Source organism: Heterocephalus glaber, unplaced genomic scaffold (genome assembly GCF_053883595.1).
Source record: "Heterocephalus glaber isolate CG9 unplaced genomic scaffold, H.glaber_assembly_v1.0 deba00001806, whole genome shotgun sequence".
Taxonomy (NCBI): domain Eukaryota; kingdom Metazoa; phylum Chordata; class Mammalia; order Rodentia; family Bathyergidae; genus Heterocephalus; species Heterocephalus glaber.
In genome coordinates this window covers 193,683-215,480 of record NW_028258481.1, presented here as the reverse complement: position 1 = coordinate 215,480, position 21,798 = coordinate 193,683, and the positions used below count along the sequence as shown (strand labels likewise).

At 39.1% G+C, this 21,798-nt stretch overlaps 2 protein-coding genes across 2 annotated transcripts; both read right to left on the bottom strand.

The window, feature by feature from the left end:
- Window positions 1-4,556: 4,556 nt before the first annotated feature.
- Window positions 4,557-5,591, bottom strand: LOC101712374 (olfactory receptor 5T7-like). The gene is given in 1 exon segment (XM_087203692.1): window positions 4,557-5,591. A coding segment is annotated over 1 exon segment (981 nt). The 5' UTR covers window positions 5,538-5,591.
- A 6,666-nt stretch (window positions 5,592-12,257) lies between these two features.
- On the bottom strand, window positions 12,258-13,198 carry LOC101712733 (olfactory receptor 5T18). The gene is given in 2 exon segments (XM_004869813.3): window positions 12,258-12,883; window positions 12,886-13,198. Coding segments are annotated over 2 exon segments (924 nt in total). The 5' UTR covers window positions 13,184-13,198.
- Window positions 13,199-21,798: the final 8,600 nt, after the last annotated feature.

Genomic DNA, 21,798 nt, shown 5'->3' with positions numbered 1-21,798 from the left:
AGCAGTTTCCATGGAAGGTGCCTGGGCTGGGCGGGACTCCAAGGACCAAGTGCAAGCATTTAACCAGGGAAAGATTTCACCTTTTCCCTGGGAAGTCCCAGAAAGAAGGGCATAAACATGTTCTCCCATGATACTCTAAATTGTAGCTCAACTTCATTTATTTACTTTTTCAATTGACTTGCAATTATATAAACTTTCAGAGAACAATGTTTACATTCAATAGTGGTCTGTCAGGATTTTTTGTTGTTGTTGTTACTGGGATCTAACTCAGGACCTTGGGCTTGCTAGGCAGGCATTGGAACCACTGAGCTAAATCCCCAGCCTTGGGATTTTTTTTTACTAAGGCAGTGAAGATGAATTTTTCAGAAAAACATGTATTTTATGACTGACTTATCAAAGATGGAATAATAACAATTTTCAGTGTAAAATATATTACAAGTAAAAGTATGATTCTATCAGAGGAGCAGCACATTCATTAGAGAAAATAGAAAACAATGAAACTGAAATAAGATGAAAACCATTTCAGGCTTCTTACCATTTTGATTACACAATAGTAATTTCTCCTGATTAGTTCCCAGTGTGCCCACAAAGCTTATTTCAATGGGTGCTGATAGATTTACATAATGTCACCACACAAAAGGCCCCTTTCCTGTGAATCCTCCACATGAACTGTCAGAAGAGAAAAGCACCTCAGGTGGAAGCAGGTTCCCAGGGGCACAGGCAGGTGGAGGAGGGGGAGAAAGTAGTCCAGGAGTCATCTGGGGTGGTGGAAACGTTTGGGAACATTTATGTATAGAATCTTAAACAGTGAATTATTTTTGAGAGATTTTCAAAAATCGTGCAGCCTATAAATACCTAAGTATTCAGAAAGATGTGAAAACTGGACTCTGAATTGCTGCTGTTTCCACATCTGCTTAGTCCATAGAACCAGATAGACGTGGTGGCTGCTCAGCATTGTGGGTGTAATTCTCGCCTTCAAACGAGTGCCATGAATTTGCTCTGTGTTTATTTATTGATTATTTACCAGAGACAGGGTCTCGCTCCCTATTCCAGGCTGGACATGAAATGACTGTGGAGCCCAAGTTGGGAGGAACCTTACTGACATCTGTTTGGGTGCACTTTGTGGTCTCTGGCTACTCTTGTTCTCTGATTAATGAAGCAAACTCGAGGGAAAATGAGGTTACAAAATAAAAATTTAAAATCATGAGTTACAAGGGAAGCAAAGGCGGGGAAAGCAGGCAGCTCAGCCCTCCTCCAGAGCCCTACCTCAGGGTGGAAATGCAGCCCGCTGAGCCCTTTCTCTGTCTTCCTCCTAGGACCCCCACAGGGAGGCTGGGGCCAGGGGTGAGGGCTGAGCAGCGCAGCTCAGAAGACAGCAGCCAAATCCGCATGGGGCCCGGGCTCAGGGACTCCCTCAGGGGACCTGGGCCTCGGTCCAGGGGAGCCAAAGCTGTCCGTCCGTGTGAGGCAGGAACGTCCTTTCGGGGAACATTTCGTGTCTCAGTACAATCTTGAGAAACGCTGACAGAGACCCAGTGGTCGGTGAGAAAGGAAGAAGTGGGGCTGCTGCCTGCGCCGTGGATAACAGAATGCAGTGGGGATGAACTCACCCCACGGCCAGCCTCACGGACACCAGGACTCTGCCCAGGTCGTGCGCAGTGTGCAGACCTCTCGTGCTGTGGCTCGCTGGTCGCATGGACTTCAGCAGGGAGGAGAGGACTCCGAGTGGAGGCTGGCAGCGTCCAGGCCGTGGAAATGCTCCGGGTGAGAGCGCTGGCTTTGCTGTGGATTAAGCGGTGTCGTCAGCTCAGCAGATAGTACTGAGACTGTGGGATTGCAGCCGTGTTACAGCACTGAGCTGTTCCCTCAGCCTGAAGCACTAAAGCTTTGGTTCAGGGCTGATGGGTTTTGGGAAAGCGATTGGATCATGTAGCCTACAGCATCACCTAATGGAGCATATTGATGTCCGTACTCTATTCATGTTAATAATAGCCTGATGGCATCATTGGGAGTGATGACAAGGGGAACAGGGCCTGCTGAGGGAGGGCGTCCTGGGGTGAACTTGAGGACCCTGTCTGGTCCCAGCCGCTCTTCTCTGGCCTGCTCACCCTCTCTGACTCCTGGCTGCCATCATGTGAGCAGCTGGCCTCTGGCTGCACTTTTCACCAGGTTTCTGCCTTGCTGCAAGCCCACAGCAACCGAGCAGCAGACCATGGACTGAGGGCTGAATCCTGAGCCAAAAGGAGCCTTTTGTCTTTCAACGTTTATGTCAGATGATTAGTCAATTTTTAACGACCCAAGAATCCAAGGCTTTTACAAATGCCCTGACAAATATTAGCAATAGAAGTCTGTATTTACTTAAGTGACAAGAATACTTATTTTGAATTCTGTGTAAGATTACCTTTGATTTTACATATATATCCATTAGTCTTTCTTATTTACTTAAGCATAAATTTCATATGAATAATATTGAAACTTTTTATATATCCCCTCCTATTTCCATGAATCCTACTCATTTCCAGTTAAATCTCTTACCTGATATAAACACTATCTACCATGTGTATTACTTATTTGTTAATTTATGTATTCATCAACAAAGTATTCTGTAATATTTCAGAAATTTATGCAATTTTTCTAATGCACTATGAATGCTTATCCTCAAATTTATTGTATTATTTGGTTTCTGTTTGAACTCTTGTGTGTTAATTTGCTTATCTATAGGGTATCGTCATATTTTGCTGAGTGTATAAACTTATTAGAAGTTTCTAAATTGTTTGCCAGAATGTCCGTGGTGTTAAAATCCCACCAGAACAGCTGAGGGGTTTACTTTGCTTTCTCGCCCTCAGATTCTACTTCACAGCTTTCAATTTATTGAAAAAGTTTATTACAGTGAAGAGTGTTTGATGTGACCTTACATTTATAATTTTCAGATTACCTTGAAAGAGAAGTATAGATATCAATCCTGAGAGATTTCTTTATTTGGAGTTCTTATTTGTATGTAAGATATCCAATGCCCCATGGGTTACTAGCTTTTAATTTATTAATTTAACAAATGCATAATTATCAAGGTTGTGGCTTATTCTGTACTACATTCATGACTAACTCCTCTGGTGCAAACATAAGATGAATGCTCCTAAAATCCATCATTACTTGTAATTTCAATTTGTGTAAGCAACTCTTTAATGCTTAGAAATATCCACCCAAGTAGACATGTGTATGAGCTCACGTACACCAGGTCAGTCCCCGTGTGCAGTGTTTGATGAAATACAGATCACAGACAAAATGATCATAACTGAGTGGTAACATTTGGAAGAAGGCATTCTGTGATATCACAAGGGATTGCCTGCTACAAGAGTGAAATAACTTTTATGGTGCTATGCAGGAATACGTTTGGGTGGGAGAGGTTTTGTGTTTATGATGTGCTGTGCTGGTATTGAAATGTATCAATCACAAGTTTAAAAAATATCTTGGGGTTGTTTTCCATGTCCTGACGGTATTATCCTATAATAAGCAATGAATAAAGGGGATCCCGAATGAGTTCAAAAAATACTAATCGAAATGAAATGAGTTAAGATGAAAGCGAGGAATGGAAAATGCAATGGCTTTGTCTCTGAGGAAGGCCGGGGCTGGAGGGACAACAAGGTGAGGGAGCAGGACTGAGCTTCAGCCAGCAGAGCCCATTTCCAGTCATTTCCTTCCAGAGCCAGGCGGTGAGGAAACGGCCCAGGCAAGGGCAACACAGCTGGGGAGGGTGGGATAGAAAGCAGAGAGAAGCTCTGAGCAGAGGGCAGACTGAGGGAAGGCTCCTAAATGAGGGTGTGGACTCAGGTCTGCAGAGAGATGAATCCAGCAGGGAGTTCTGTCTCATTAAATGAATTGTGATTGTGCTGTTGTGGCCATGTTTAAGTGCAGTCCTGACAAATGCTGATGACCCAGGCTATCAGCATAGAGACTGGGCTTCATGCCCGTGCTCTGGATGGATGTATACTGAAAGTGGTCGAGCTTCAAACTTACCAATCAGCCCAGTGATGATCCACAGAAATCTGAAGACCATGGTCAGCAATGCAGTTGCTGCATATGGAAGAGAATGAGGGAAACTGCTTCAAATTGGAGTTAAGTACCAACAACTCTAGGAAAGCAGTCTGATTATGGGAGCAATATTTATTTCCTGTTGATTGCACAGTGTTGATCAAGGCAATCAGACAAAACTACAAAATTTTTACAGATGTAATTAGGGGAAACTAAAACACAATTTAGTTCAGCTAAGGAAGGTAGTACACAGCATGCTGAAGGTCACATATGTACAGGCCATGTGTACCGTGCATGGCAGCGGTAACAGCATCTGAGTATGGACACAAAAACACATACTGGTATGAGCGCTATGAAAACAGATGGGCGATAGTTTATCTCTGCTATCAGTGTGTCACAGGAGAATATGGTTTGTGTTCATTTTGAATATTCACAAAGGAGAGAGGCATTAGGGAATTAAACATTTTCATATTCTCTTTATACTGACATACGGAATCTCAGTTTTAATTTTGGTACAAATTTTTGGGTTAAAAGTGTACTTCATTCATAAACTAATTTTTCCCAAACACTTTTTGCATTGCTTGCTTGACATCTTTGTTCCTCAAACTGTAGATGATGGGGTTCAGCATGGGAATCAGAATGGTGTAACATATGGACACCATCATGTCGTGCTCCAAGGTGTAGCTGGAACTGGGTCTCACGTACATGAAAATAACAGTTCCGTGGCAAATGGACACTGCAGTGAGGTGAGAGCCACATGTAGAAAAGACTTTTCGTTTCCCTTCTGCAGAGCGTGTCCTAAGAATAGCTGACAGAATGAAACCATAGGATACCAGGACGACTAGTACAGTAAATACTTCAATAGAGCCAGCAATGTAAAAGAGTAGAAGCTGGTTCCTGTGAGTGTCAGAGCAAGAAATCGCAAACAGAGCAGGGATATCACAGAAGATGTGTTGGATGACATTAGGCCCACAGAAGGACAGGCTGAAAGTGGCCCCTGTGTGCACAGTGGCATGCAGGATCCCCCCGAGGTAGGACGCAGTGATGAGTGACACATAGACCCTGGGTGTCATGCTCACAGAGTACAGCAGCGGGTTGTAGATGGCTACGTAGCGGTCATAAGCCATTGCAGCCAGGACAAAACATTCTGTGGTCCCGAACGTTACAGCAAAAAACATCTGTGCTGCACACCCAAGGAAGGAAATGACTTTGTTCTCTGACATGAAATCCACCAACATATTTGGGGTAATAGTGGAGGAAAAGCAGGCATCCACAGAAGACAAGGCACTCAGAAAATAGTACATGGGGTTGTGCAGCCGGGAATCCCCAATGACCAGCGCAATCAGCCCTAAATTTCCAATGAGAGTATGAAGGTAAATTGCTAGAAATAGGAAGAAGCAAATGGTCTGTAGCTCAGCATTGTCAGTGAATCCTTTCAACACAAATTCGGTCACTTCAGTGAAATTCTCCATGCCGACATGTCCCAGGAGAAACCTGAAGATAATCATACACTGAAGATCATGTCACTAGGAGAGAATGAACCTCACTGTAACCATGAACAGCAGGACCTGTGTCTATCTAAGTATTTCTGTATACACACGTGTGTATGTATGCATATGTGTGTGTGCACACTGAATATAATTTCCCAGCAAGAGATACAAATACAGTAACAAGTTAGTGAGAGGAGTGCTCATGTCCTTCACTGCACTGTCAAGTGCAAAACATACGTGTTCACGTAGGTAATACCCTAGCGCCACAAATCCTAAATATCAAGTCCACTGATTAATTCCCCTGAATTGTATTAGCTGGTTTCATATTAAGTCACATTAAAAGACAATGAGTGTTCAAAGAATTCCTTTCAAGAGCTATTATATCAGTGTAGAACATTGAGGTAGAATCACAACTCTGTCTTCAATTGTGCAGCATGATTTAACCTATGATCTTTAGACTGTAAAGAATTAATATTTATTTTATAAGATGACCATCATATTTGATGGAAAATTACCTTATAAATTGAATCTTTCACAAACTGTAATTATGAAATAAGCTAAATTTGTTGACTTTACTATTTTAAGATGATGAAGTCATTGAAAGATATTTTGAATTATGATTTTGTTTTTCTGCCATATATATGTGTATAAGATGTTTTAAAAATATTCATACAGTTTATCACAATTAGGCTTTGTACACTAGAAGGGGTTTATATTTCCTTTGAGTGATAAGAGGTTTTAGCTAAATTATCGAGCAGTTTTTTCATTAGCTGATAAAATCAAAGTTATACTGTTATAAGAAAAGTAATATCACATATTGAAATGATAAAGTTTTGAGCAGAAATGATATTGATTCTTGATGACTGAATTATAACAATGAATATCCAAAATATATGTAAATCTACTTCTATAATTTCCACCTGAATTTTATGATGAAACACTAAATTTGGAAAATTTGCTAAACTCTAAATTTGCAAAAGAGAAAAGAAATAATGGCAGCCACTAATTGAGATTTTGTTGCAGGAATGGATTTTGTACATATTATTTCACATTTACAGAAACTTCTTTGGTTAATAATTTCAGAATTAACCTGGGCATGGTGGCACATGCCTGTAATCTCAGCCCTCAAGAGGGTGAGGCAGAAGGATCACCATGAGTTCAAGGCCAGCCTGGCCTGCATAGTGAGTTCAAGGCCAGAGTGGACTATATAGTGAGATTGTGTTACAAAAAATGAATAATAATGATAATAATAATTCCAAGGTCAAGACTGAGGTCTCAGTCTTCCTTAGAGCATATTAGACTTTTGCCAGTTTCCCTGACGTTTGATATTTACGACTTCATAGTTCTCCCAAGGAATTAAAGCAAACTGTGAGTCTTGATGTGTTTTGAGATTTTTAAATAACTCAACCTTGAGAAATATGAAAGAAATAGTTACATTAAGTAGATAACATCACTGAAATAAAATTTAAGTGATGATTGACAGTTTTCTTTAAGATACAAGACCTGCATAGTTGAATATGTCATTTATTTCATTACTCTGCATTGATAGCTTTCATGATTTGTTCTTATGTTGAACTAACTTCATCAACCACAAAAATTAAAACATACACTTCATAAAGAGCACTCATTTACTTCTACAACTATGAATTCAATATTTTTTATCATCTTTCTTTCCAATGAGTGTTTGCTTAGGCAGAACTCTGGATAAATTAGATCCTGATGAATACATATTATTCACACTTTCAAAGGCAGGAGACGTTTAGCACAGTACTTGTTTTTCAGTAGCCCAATAGTTTCTAAAAGTAACATAGATATCCTTGAGACTTTAGGTTCTGTCTGCACAAATAGTCTTTAAATCATTTGAAGTTTTCTCTTACCCCAGGTACAGCAGGTTTGGGTACAATGAAGATGTGTAAATGAGGCTGTTTTTATCCAGGTATTTCACTGTTGATGAAGCTCACAGATGTTCCTAATGGAATATGCCTCAATTATCTACTGGTCCAAAATAGCAACAAAATGATTCCCTTCATAATTGAAAGTGTAAATGTTCTGGAATAAGGCCCAATTTGGTGTTATTTGTTGAGTTGTATACATCAGACCCTGTTTAAAAGTTTTGAAGTTGTCATTTAAAATTTTTTTATTAGTACATTTTTTCAGTACATTACAGTGTTTAAAATATTTTAGATTTGCATTTCCCTGATGATCAATGATACTGAATAGATTTTTTATAATCCTATTGACTACTTTTTCATTGAAGAAAAGTAAATTCAAGTCCTTCGTCTATTTATAAACTGGGTGTATTCTGCTATTGAGTTTCAAAGGTTTCTTACATATTTTCATTACTAATCCCCTACTAGATCTGTGGTTTAAAATATTGTCTTCTGTTTTTTGGTTTGCCTTTTCACTCTGCTACATTTTTTTCTTTGATATGCAGAAGGATTTCATTTGATTTGGTCTTACTCCTCTAATTTTGCTTAGTTGCTAGACTTTGATGCCACATCCAAGTGAACACTGAAAGCCCAAAGTCCTGGATATTTTCCCTTAAGATTTACAATCAAGACTTATGTCTACATCTTTGGTCCTTTCTGAGTTGATTGTTTATATGGTATAGGTGGGGTTCTCATTTCATTCTCTTGCTTCTGTACAGTTTTGCCCACATCATTTGTTGTAGTGAATCTTCCTTCCTTGTTTGTGTTGAAGATCAGCTGACCGTGTACATGCGAAATTGCTTCTTTGCTGTCAGTTGGGTTCCATTGCTCAAAATATCTTCCTTATGCAAGTACCACAGCCTTTTAATATTTCTTTCATTTACTTAAATAAAACTTGTTTCATTTAATGTATTAAAAATTTTATTATATTTATTTAATTTAATTTTATGTACCATCCTATGGTACCATTGTATTTTTCTACACATATGCATATTGTGTAATGTATAAAATCGGTTAAGCATTTTACCTCAAACATGCACCATTTCTTTTTGATGACTCATTCACAATTCTTTCTCTGTTTTTAAATTTTTGAGTTCATTATTCCTTTCTGTCATCACCTTACTGTGTGGTAGGATGACAGAAATCCATTTTCCTATCTAACTGTAGCTTCATTTACACTGATCAACATTTCTTCATCTCCCTCTCACTGTTCTCCCTGGACTCTGGTAATCACAATTCCACTCTCACTTTATGAGATCGATATTCACATTCCACGTAGGACTGATGAAATGTGGTTCCTGGCATTAGGAGCCTGGTTTGTTTCAAATAACACGTTTGCTCATTTCCATCCATGTTGTCATAGTGATAGGATTCATTCATTTTTCTGGTAACTAGTATTCCACTGCATATATGTACCGCATTTTCATTATACCATCACTCTTTCATGGACGCTGAGGTGTCTTCCAGCCCACACCTTTTGTGAAAAGCGCTGCAATGAATGTGGTGGTGTGGACATCTCCTCCCCACTCCCTCATATGGATTTCATTTTCTCTGCATAATACATATCCACTGGAGAGGGAATGCTGGGTCATGCGTTAGATGTACACTAATATCTCAGTTCATGATTGCTTCTGTTCATCAACAATTTGGTTTGTGAACAGAAGCATTTAGCAAAATTTTGTTTCTGCTTCCAAACTCAAAATTTGGTGATGAATACGATCCCAGCCATCACGTTCCTTCCCCATTGGAACAAGACCGTGGCCATCTTCCCCACTCTGATCCTGGCTGCCTCACAGAGAGACCCATGCACACTTGTGAAGCTTACTTATGTTCTTGTTAGCGATGTAGCACTATCTAGTATTATTCAATCCAGCATGGCTCCAAAGAAAGTGCAGAGCATGCCTGGTGGCAAAAAGGTAGTACAGAGTGGTAATGAAGGTGACACAAAAGTGCAGAGCAATAATGAAGTTAACAGAAAATGCAGAGCAAGAATGGTAAGAAAGTTTTGAAGAGAATTCTGAGTATGACTTCAATAAAGTCAAGTCCCCTACCCCTCACAGGACACCCCTTCTGCACCCCATGGACCAATAGTGAGTGACCTGCAACTCCAAGAAGCTAAACTTTCTGTGTTCACACACAGCAGAAGGGTCGGGTGTATCCTTCTGCCCTCATGAATTCCACACATCTTTTTCGGGGGAATTTAACAGGCCTAAAATCCACAAAAAAATGATATATATATATATATATTATATATATATTTAATCCATGTCAGAATATTAAAGGTTAGAATTTCTTTACTTGATGAATATGTTTTAAACTTAGCCTCATCTGCAGATGGCTTGCAGATGAGGCTGATCTTCAGGGGTCCAGAGCCTCACTATTCAACATTAACTGTAGGCCAAATCCACTGTTCTTTCACACAGCTGAGGAAGTCAGGGACAGATCACACAGCCTGGCTGTGGTATAAAAATGCTGAGGAAGGAGGAAGAAAAGTTGGTCAGTATTACCCTTCCCCCAACTTGAAATTTGTGCAAAGCAGAAGGAATTGAGGCCAGGCCTTAGATTAAAAACCCGGTACCCAGCATGCCACAGCAAATCCTGTTGGTAGGAAGAGCCCCAGGGCCTACCTGCAGAGCATCAGTCTAAGCCTAGAACCGATGCAGTCACAAGGTGAGTCTGTCCACCACATGTAGGTCTCTACTCCATGCCAGGGATGCTCTGGGGGCTTGGTCTCTGTGCCCTGGTTTGGTCCGGTGCCTTTTATTTTCGTCCTCATGCTGGTTCTCGCTGCCATGGGCCTGGAATTGAGCTTGGAGAGAGATCACCTGCTGACTTTAACCTTGCTCCCCAGTGGGTAGAGTCTCACATCCTACTCTGCTTCTGAGGTTGGAGAAGGTGGCAGGGGCAGGCTATGTTCAGCTCACATTATGCAGATCCAGGCACTCAGGCTGCTCTCTTTATACAGACACTCAGGTAGGCTTGGGGTCTTCCTACCCATAGACTCTGTGGTCTGTCACTTGGCTTCCACTCTGCCTTCCTGTTTGGAGAAGAGAACTATGTGAAGAACATGGAGAGCCCCTTCAAAGCAAAAGCAGAGCTACTGCAGCAGGAATATACGACGAGAGGAGTGCTCTGCACATATGATGCCATGTCATTCTCTGATCAGTGCTTTCCTTTTAAAAAATTCTGAAGCTTAAGTATCATCTTGATAAATGTTGGAGACCATCTCCTGTCTTTTGGGAGGAAGCAAATACTGGGCTTTCTGCCCTGTGTCTAGGTGACACAGTAAGAGAGGATGAAAATCATCCCAGAAACAACACCCAGGAATTTTGAATTATTATTGGTGCTATCTGAATCTCAGGCTAGAATCAGACTGCTGCAAATGTATTGACCTAAACGTGGAACAGGAGTCAGATTAAGGGTTTCATGAAAAGTAGTCTAAGCTTAAAAACATCTCTAGTTTTGTTACTGAATAGGTGATATTTAAGCAAGCTAGTCAGATGTCAATTGTACACAACTGCAGGTGTATCAATTGTGGGGAATTACACAATTTAACTTTTGTAAGGGGCAAAGATAGCATGGTACAATTAGAAAGAGTGCATGTAACTATACTTCTCTGCAATGGTATACACATGTGTGTAGACACATACATATATATGCACATATACGTGTATTTACATGTTGAAGTGTAAACACCTGAGTACCTCAGAATGTGTCTGTATTTAGAAAAATACTGCTTCAAGAGGCAATTACTTAAAATGAAGACTATTGTTTGAGCTTTAATTGAATGTGCCTGATGTCCTTATGAGAAATAGGTATTTGGATAACAGACACATACAAGAAAATGACTACGTGAACACAGAAGTTTAAAGAATAAGCATCAAAAAAACCACAGAGACAAAGCTCAAAAGAAATAACCCTGTTGAACACCTTGACTTAGGACATCCACACTCCAGAACCATGAGAAAATAAATTCCTGTCACGTAGGATATGCAGTCTTGGGCAGAGCATGGTGGCGTATGCCTGAATCTCAGCCCCTGAGAAGCCAAGGCAGGAGGCTGGTTGGGAGTTTGAGAGCAGTCTGGGCTACATAGTGAGACCAAAAAGCCAAAACAGAAAGAAAGAAAGAAAGAAAGAAAGAAAGAAAGAAAGAAAGAAAGAAAGAAAGAAAGAAAGAAAGAAAGAAAGAGAGAAAGAGAGAAAGGGAGAGAGAGAGAGAAAGAGAGAAGGGGAGAGGAAACAGTCTGCTATGATTCTTTGGCAGCCCTGTCACACTAACAAAAATCAGCATCAACATGTATGTACGTATGTGTGTTAGAGGCATATGTGTGTCTGTATTTAATAAGAAAAGGATTTTTTACATTTAGAAAGTACTGTAGGGATTGACTATGATCTTTATTTTAAAATACTCAGTAGCAAGTATAGAAAAATCCATGACTGTATGTGACCAACTGATTTGAAACAATGAATTAACATGTTCCAGAAACACTAAATGTCACTCTTTATTTTGCCTCTATAATAAATCTAAATATGAACATAAAATTAATGTAGATGGGGAGGTAAAAGGGAATAAAAGGAATCTAAAAAGATGTGCTAAATGCATGTACCTACTCCCTAAAATGGAAGTTAGCATTATGTGTGGCAAACTTGTGCTAATTAAATTAAATTAAATTGAAATCTTGTACAAAAGATTGAAAAGGAATTAATGATCTAAGTGAATGCATGACCCCAAGAGCTAACACCTCCACAGAATTATGATAAATTAGATGCACAGATTTTTAATATTTAGTGCTCAGTGTTAAAGAGTCATTTAACCTTTACACACAACTTTCCTGCAAACTTTTTTCATTGCCCTTTTCACATATTTGTTTCTCAAAGTATAAATGACAGGATGGAAAATGATGATGGCATAAAATATGGACACCACCATGTCACACTCCAAGGCACAGCTAGTACTTGGTCTCATGTACATGAAGAGGATTGTCCCGTGATAAATGGGCACTCCGGCAAGGTGTGAGCCACATGAGGAGAACACTTTTCTCCTCCCTTCAGCAGAACGCATCCTCAGAATGGCCAACAGGATGAAGCCATAGGAGATGAGGACAACCAGGATGGTGACCACCTCAATGGAGCTCACAAAGAGCAAGAGTAGAAGCTCATTGATATGAGTGTCAGAACAGGAAATAGCGAGGAGAGGAGGGATATCACAAAAGATATGTCTAATTTCATTGGACCCACAGAAGGAGAGGCTGAAAGTGGCCCCCGTGTGCACAATAGAGTGAAGAATCCCCCCAACATAGGAGGCGATGTTGAGCGGCACGTAGACCCTGGGCGTCATGCTCACGGAATACAGCAGGGGGTTGTAGACGGCTTCATACCGGTCATAAGCCATTGCCGCCAGGAGAAAGCATTCTGTGGTCCCCAAACTAACAGCAAAAATGACTGTGTCACACATCCATAGAATGGGATCATTTTATTCTGAGTCACCAAACCTACTAACATTTTTGGGACGATATCTGAGGAATAGCAGGCATCCACAGAAGACAACACGCTGAGAAAATAGTACATTGGGTTGTGCAGCTGGGAATCCTCAATGACCAACACAATCAGTCCTATATTTCCAACGAGGGTGAAAAGGTAAATTGCGAGAAACAAGCAAAAGAGGATGGTCTGCAGGTCAGGACTGTCTGTGAGCCCTGTATGTATAAATACAGTGACTTCAGCGATATTCTTCATGCTGAAATTGCCTACAACAGACCTGAAGATTTTCAGATTACCGTTCATGGTACTCTGAAAATAATGAACAATAAACAATACTGTGAGTTGAAGGAATATGAGTTATGCCTTCGTATTTATTTCTTGGCAATGTATGATGCCCAAGCAGTTTATCAGGAGCCAGTTATAAGATACCATGCTACTGATGGAGACTCAGATGAAGGTTATAGGTGTTCACTCTGTTGCGAATAGTACTTCAAGGACCTCTACTTAGGCAGTTTGTATCTTACAGTATTGTGATTATGTATCTAGGAGTGGAATTTTGGAGCAATATATTACTTCCACCTTTGTCTTTATGAGAACCACTGGAACTTTTTCCAGCAATTATTAATCCATTTTGGCTTAACATTAACATTGTGTAAATGTTTCAGTTCTTCATGTTCTTCATAACATTTGTTAATTCAAGGTGGTTTTTCTCATACCATTTCTGTGTGAGGTTGCATACCAGTATTTTTTTCATAGTTTTGAGTGAAACGATCATAGAATTCCCATAGCAAAGAAATAATAGTTAGAGCCAGGTAATGGCAATATATGAATATGAAAATTTTCTGCACAGGAGAGGAAACAATTGACAGAGTGAAGATACCACACACAGAATGGGCAAAATACTTTGCCCACTCTTCCTCAGAAATAGATTAGTATCTAGAATATATAAATAGCACTGAACAGTTGACACAAAAAATAAATGCTCCGATCAAAAATGGGCGAATGAAATGAAGGGACACTTTTCAAAAATAGAAGTTGAAATGGCCAATAAATACATTAAAAATCCTCATCTTAAGGCATTAGGGAAAGGAAAATCAAAAAACTCTTAGCTTCTATCTCACTCCAGTGAGAATGGCCATGCACAAGAACAAAAAAGATAAAGATACTGGCAAGGATATGTGAAAATAAAGAACCTTCTACACTATTGGTCAACACATAGGGTAGTAAAACCACCATGGAAATCCGAACGGAGACTCTTCAAAAAATTAAAAGCAGAGGGGCTGGGGATTTAGCTCAGTGGTTCCACCACCTGCCTCTCAAGCACAAAGACCCAAGGTTGATCCCCGGTAGCAAAAAAAAAAAAAAAAAAAAAAAATTTTAAATAGAATTTACATGTGATCCAGCTATTCCCCTCCCAGATAGTTTCCCAAAAGAGTTAAGTCATCATGCTGTAGTGATCAATGCGTATCCATGTTTACAGCAGCAGAAATCACAAGAGTTAAATAAAAGAAACAGCCTAGATGCCCCTTAATGGAGATATGCATAAAAATGCAGTATACACACCAAATAGAGTTCTACTTTGCCATAAGAGAGAACAATTCGTATATTTGTAGGAAAATGAAAAAGACTGAGACCATAATGTTAAATGAATTGAGACATAAAGTTAAGGATTGCATGGTTCCTTTTGCATGAACAAACTAAGATACAAATAATTTAAAGTATAAGATACAGCACAGTTGGTAGGAAACAAACAGCAAATTGTTTGAGATGAGGAAGGGGAAGAGGAAGGGAGAGGAGGGAGGGTGGTGGATAAAGGACAATAAAAATGACCAAGATACAATTTATAGGGGCCACTTCGCCCAAACGAATGTGATTATTATGTATCACAATCACAACAACTAAAACCATGACAGCCCTTCTTGGGTCCACATCCTCATGCCCTCTTTGAACCCTGTTTTTTTCTCACTTGCACAAACTCTAAATACATTCAACATGTGTATTTAGTGATTCCATTTCCCCCACATGAACATCAGAGTGCTGTATTCAGATCAGAGCAACACACAAAACATGTTGCTGCTCTTTAATTTTGTTAAAGCCAAATCATTTATTTTTTCATTTGTTTCTTGTGTTTTATTTTTGATTTATTTCCCTTATTTAAGGATTCATTACCAAAACTGTTGGCATGAAGTCACATGTATCTATGTGAAGACATATGTATAGTGAGGGGGGACAGCTTATTTGCATGGGAACATCTAGTTGTCTGAGTACTGTAAATTCTCTTTAATCACTGTTTGAACTCACCACAATGGCATGTGACTGATTTCCTTGAATTTGCACAACTCGAGTTGCTCTGCAATATTAATGCTGCTACAGATATTTACCTAATTTTCCTCAAATTATTTCTGAGGGATACTTAGGGGTATATCCAATCTTGAAACATTTTTGTGCTATCTAGTTGATTGGAAATTATTCATGGGATGCGGATGGCCTGAAAATTACTATGTATGATCCAGATATATAGACCACATTCATTATTATAAAATGTGAGCAGGATGAAGAATAAAAGTACGTGAACTAGATTCTGGATTGTGTTGCAGACAATTAATTCAGGAATCAAATTCCTATCTTGTTGAATTGCTGGAAATAAATATTTAGCAGTCAAGAAAATTAAATCTCAATGATTTAATGTTATTTGAGATTTTTTAAAAGCCATTTAAAAATGATGTTAACGTCATAGTTTCACTGATTTAATATTAAGACCACATAAAATCAGTTATATATATATATATATATATATACACCCATATTCAGACATATATGTATACATTTATATATCCTATCATATTATGGCAAATACATTTTACAGAAGATATGGAAAATGATAAAATACTATAGCAATAATGGTTCTGTTAAATTGGACAGAGGAAATGGGAGTAGGAGAGCTGAGATGAATGAAAATTTAGTTTAATCATTGTACCATATTACTTTAAAATAAGAAAGCACATATTATAATATTATCGCTTTGAGTGGGTGATGAAAATACGGAGTCAATAGTGTCATTTCTGTGCACAAATATATGTGTTTATGTCTTTGTGTGTGTTTTGTGACTAAGTGGCAATCTTATTTTGAGAGTTTTGATTGTTTGTTTGTTTGTTTATTTCTTTGGTACCGGGGATTGAACTCAGGACCTTGCGCTTGCAAGGCAGGTGGCAGAACCACTGAGCTAAATCCCTGGCCCTACTTTGAGAATTTTAACTACTTGACTAAGGGATGTTTATGTAGATGACATAAAGCAGAAGCAAAAGAAATAAAATACAACTTTGATGAATATAGTGAAATCTATCTATTTTTAATTGGATTAGAAGTTACAAGAAAATCTGAAACAATACAGTTCTTATCATCAGTTCCATAACATCTATGGTTCAAGTGCTATGAAATGCAGAATCTAAAAGCATGTGTTCGTGATTCAGCTTCATAACTGAAATCCACATGTCATTTTGCATTGCCTCTTCAATTTTATTCATCTTTAGATAGCAATGAAGTTTAATAAAAAAGTGGCAGAGTGTTGTATATCCAGGTGAACAACTTACATGTGTAGCACAATTTATTTTAATATGTCAGTTTGGGTTAAAAATTTATGAGGACCATATACTTGAAGTGATATCATGTATTTTAACTAAAATTTTCAGATATTGAATCAAAAAATTAGTATTATTACTAAATTTTTGCAAAACTATGTCACTAGAACCTTGAGACAGATAATAAACTTTCTAGTTGCATAAAACATATATTTTGTGAGTATGAATACAAAAATATTATTCTAATAATCCTAATTATCAAAAAAATTCTTCATGTAATATTTACATTATGATTATTTCGTCTGCCACTTTTCCATATTTCTGAATTATACTTTAACAAAAAGAAATATTGTTAATTGTGTAATATGTTGACATAAAAAATACAGACATTACCACAGTTCCATCTGGTATATTATAGTGGGCTTAATATTACTTTGTGCTAATTAAGTAGTTAAAAACTATGATGTTGGAGAAGTCAGCTAAGCTGCTCTTGAGAGGCATTTCTACTGAGTGATAAGAAAAATGTGACTCAGGCAGTGTGACCACATATTGAAAAGACTCCCATATTTTGACACAATGACTCTGAGACAATGACTCTGATTCTTGAAGAATCTAAAAACATAGGACTAACTATTAAAATCAGTGACAAACCACGTGCTCAAACACAATTAGAATAGGCAGGAAACTGCAAATATTTTGGGTTCAGCATTTAAGCACTAAATTTACAAAGGTGAGAGAAAATGTAACAGTTGTGGAGTATGTGGTATAGGAGTGGACAGTTTCGCACACTAATTTACTTCACCTATGCAGCTAACAAGTGCCAGAACCAAGATTTAACCCTACATGTCTCATAGTGCACACGTTTCAGTGTCTTGACTCTGCGTCTTGTTAGACCAGAGCTTCGTTTTGTAAGTTATACACCCAAATCCCACCATACCCAGTGCAGTAAGTCAAAGCACAATTCTTAATATGCATGGAGTTTTGAAAAAAAACATTTATTAGAAAACTATTAGAAATACACAGTGGTGCTGAGCATTTTTTCATATGTTTATTTGCTAATTTTACTTCTTTGTCTGAGAAATGTCTGTTCACTTCAGATGCCCATTTTTGAACTGGGTCTTTGAATTTGGGGAATCTGATTTTTTTCAGTTCTTTATATAGTCTAGGTAATAGTCCTTTCTCTGAGATACAGCTGCTAAAAAATGTTTCCCACATTGTAGGTTGTCTCTTAGCTCTGTTGGTGGGAGTACAGATTGGTGCAACCACTGTGGAAATCAGTATGGAGATACCTCAAAGAACTAAGACTAGAGGTCCCATTTGACCCAGCTATTCCCCTGCTGGGTATCTTCCCAAAAGAATTCAAAGAATCATACCACAGTGATATATGTGCACCCATGTTTATAGTGGCACAGTCAGTAAGAGTTAGCCCAAGTGCCTATCAACTGGAAACTGAATAAAGAAGATGTGGTTCTTTTATAAAATGGAGCACTACTCAGCCATAAAGAATGAGAAACTAGAGACATTTATAGCTAAACAGATGTATATTGAGGCCCTGCTCTTAAGTGAAATAAATAGGACACATGTGTAAATACCGAATAGTATCTCTAGTGTGAGAAACTGAAAGTATAAAGAAGGATTAAAATTATTAAAATGAATAATTGATAATTTGAAATAGGAAGAAAAGGTCCAAAGGGGTAGGGGAAGTAGGAGGGGAAGGGGAAAGGAAAGAAGGGAAAGGAAAAATTATGAGAAAAGGAAAAAAATGGAAACAAACTCTTTGTAAATAGGGAAGCGAGGAAGGGAAGGGATCAGAGGGAATGGGGAAAAAATAAAAACCAAGATACGTCATGCACAGGTACAAGCACCCAATGATAAATGTAAATGTATTATATACCTAAAATGTACTAATAAAAGAATTTAAGCAAAAAAAATGAGGAAACCATAACAGAAGAAAAAAAATGAAATACACAGTAATCTAAATTGCTTCTGATTATACAGCTAGTAAAAGGATTTTTGCTGTCTTTCTTTTTATAGCAAAATATTTCCTTCCTGAGAGTTAACAGGTTGAATGTATTCTTGCTTTCTTTTTGCAGATTCCTGATAGTTCATAATTTGAACTGAAATGTCTCCTTCCATTAAATGAAAGCATATTTTTGATTTAGATCATCCATGGTTATTCTCACAAACATAAAACAAATATTTTATATTTTCTTTGTTTAGTAGAAAGTGTTAGTTTTATATATTTACAAAGAAATTTGTATGAGTCAGATATAGATGAATATAGTGTATTCACCTATGCAGTAAGCAATAATAGAAGGGTTTATACAGTGTGCTAAAATGTGTACAAAAGAGAAATTGAGCTGATGTTTTAGGTTTATAAAATATTCTGCAAATGATCTCAATATTTCTCTAACCTGTGGAACAGCAAATTCCAGTTTAACTTATGATGGATTGCTTATTTAGATTGTGTATATCCACTTACCCAATTGTTGAGGAAGCCCACAGGAGATGTTCCAAGGGGAATATGCCCCAATTAACTTCTAGTTTAACATAACAACAGAGTGATTTACTTCCTAAAAATAGGATAAATGCCCCTGGAAAATTTTTCTACATGTTGAAATTCTCCAAATGAATGAAGGTATTTGACACCTAATTAAAATGATTATTGGAAAATGTGTTTTAAACTATTGTAAGTTTTGCTAAGAAATCTTAAGGCAGGAGAAAATATAACACGGCTTTGATGTGAGGTTATAATTTCACTTCCCTGAAGTTCAAATTCCTCCAGGTGACCATATAACCAATTTTATGTTGCAACCAGTAGGTGCTTTTGGCAAACTACAGTAATGTCATACCACCACTTGTTTCTCATACGGGACAGAGCGCATAGGGGTACAACGACTCAAATGCATGTTACTGTAACTCTGCTCAAGTTATAAACTGCCGTGTTTCTAGCAAATAAAGTGAAAAATTAGTCTAATTGAGGATTATTGCTCAGGTAGTAAGGAAACCCAAAATGCTGTATTTATGGAGACAGTACGAAATTCAAACTGACTCCACGGAACATGACTTTGTGAATGTTGGATACTAAAATTCACTCAGGTGAAGTATAATAGATGTATGTATGTACATGTGTATGTGTCCATCCATCCATCTGAAGTGGAAGGAGCTGAAAACATTACAGAATAAATAATTACTGTAGCACATCTGTCCATGAACTGTATGTCAGCTTAAAATAGCAATATAGCAGAAACATGCTGTTTTTGTGCCAGCTATCACAAAACCCCGTCTGTGTCAACTTGTCCCTGTTCTAAAAAACACTGTGTGGACCTTTCCCCTCAGATATGGAAGCCGGTTCCTGGAATGATAAGAGAATAGCCTTGAAGCTGTTTAGGTAAGCCCCCAAACTTCAAGCTATGAAAAGGTCCCTTGCTGTCTTGCCACGCAGCTGTGTAACGGCCACTTGAACTTCTTACTCTGTAAATGATATATAAAGGAGAAACCTTCTTAACTAGTGGTCAATCTATAAGGACTTGGTTCCTGAGGCTGGCCGTTGCCTGGCAATAAACTTCTTTCTTATTTTACCCAAGTCTCCTGGTCTCTGAAAGATCATTTCGACTCCCGCTTTGCCGCAACATTTGGTGCGTTGGCTGGGAAGCGAGATCATCTGGTCATTTGGTCAAGGGCTCGAACCCTACTGGCATGAGTCTGGCCTTCCGACTCCTCTAAGGGGAAGGGCGCCCCAGGGAGAATTTTGTCAGTCCCCAGCCAGCCTGGACAGCGGCTTGACCAGACCCAGAACAGAAGGCAGGAGATTCGGGAACGAATGACTTTGACTGGGAAAAGCCCAAGATTCAGTTTGCTTATCTTGATGCAAGTCAAAAGAAGGACCTGATCACCCCTTGTGTGGGAATATCGCATTCCCATTTGGTAGGGGCTCTTTGAAGTCCCCTCTGCTTTGTTTGGGGCTTTTCAGTGTCCCTTTTATTTTGCTATCACTTTGTGAAGACTGAATTAGGGTCATCCCAGGAGGGCAGGAATGTTTAACCTCTGAATGACTGTGAGTGATTGGGAGACTGAATGTAAACAGACAGCAAAAACCATAGGCTGATCCATCTGTGTACATGACAAAGCGAGGGGGCACCTCTGTGCTTAAATATCCCTCTGAGGTTATGGATGTGAGTGGACCTGATCTATGATTCTGTTGACGGGTCTAAGGAAGGGCTAAGTGGGTGCTCTCATGATGAGATAAATACACCCTTATGCCTGGACAGTCCTGAAACTGCTGGTCACACAGCCAGACAGGTGCCTGTATGGATCGTCTCTGTTGGTCCCCCTCCTTTGTCTCTCTTGCATCTCCGTACAAGGGTACCCACACACACACCAACACTCTGATCAGCCAATCATGTGGACAGGAACATCTCCTCCTACTGTTTTGGAATGCATGTTTAAAAATTTTAAGAAAGGTTTTACTGGGGATTATGGCATTAAGATGAAACCCCAAAAGCTTAGAACCTTTTGTGTTTAGAATGGCCCAAGCTTTCCCCAGCTTGGCCACCTGAGGGATCCCTAGATGGGGGTTTCGTCTGGTCCATCTGGCAAGAGATCACCGCCTCTGGACAGAAACATCCGGATCAATTTCCCTATATTGATTCCTGTCTCAGATTATGCCACAGAATGCCTCCTTGGCTTCATATGTGCACTCTGGAAGCAAAAATCACTAACCTGGTCCTCCATCAGAAAGAGGATGATACCGGAAAAAAAAAACGGTCCTTTCAGACCTGGACCGAGAAAATTTAGACTTTCCCCATCCTTACCCGACTGCCCCAGCCCCTGCAGCACCAGCACGAGCCTTAGCAGCATCAGCATCAGCCCCAGCCTTGCCTGATTCAACCCAGCCACTCCAGGATCCTGCACCCACACCTGCTGCAGATGCAGACCCCACCAGTTCAGTGGCTCACTGCCTCCGCTCCGTGCATCTCCAGATGCCCCTCAGAGAGTATCCCAATTCAGCGGGAGGCCCCTCCATCCTCATACATCAGCCTTCTAGCTCCACTAATTGGCTGAATTGGAAAAATCACACTTCTTCCTTCTCAGAGAAACCGGAAGTGATGACTAAACTCCTGACTTCTATTTTTTGGACACACTGTCCAAATTGGGAAGACTATCAGGGACTGATGATGGCACTCCTCGAGACTGAGGAATGCAGATGAGTCATAGATGGGGCGAGACGATACCTCAAGGCCCAGGTACTCCAAGATGGAGCTAATGAAGAACAATGGGTAAGTGATCACC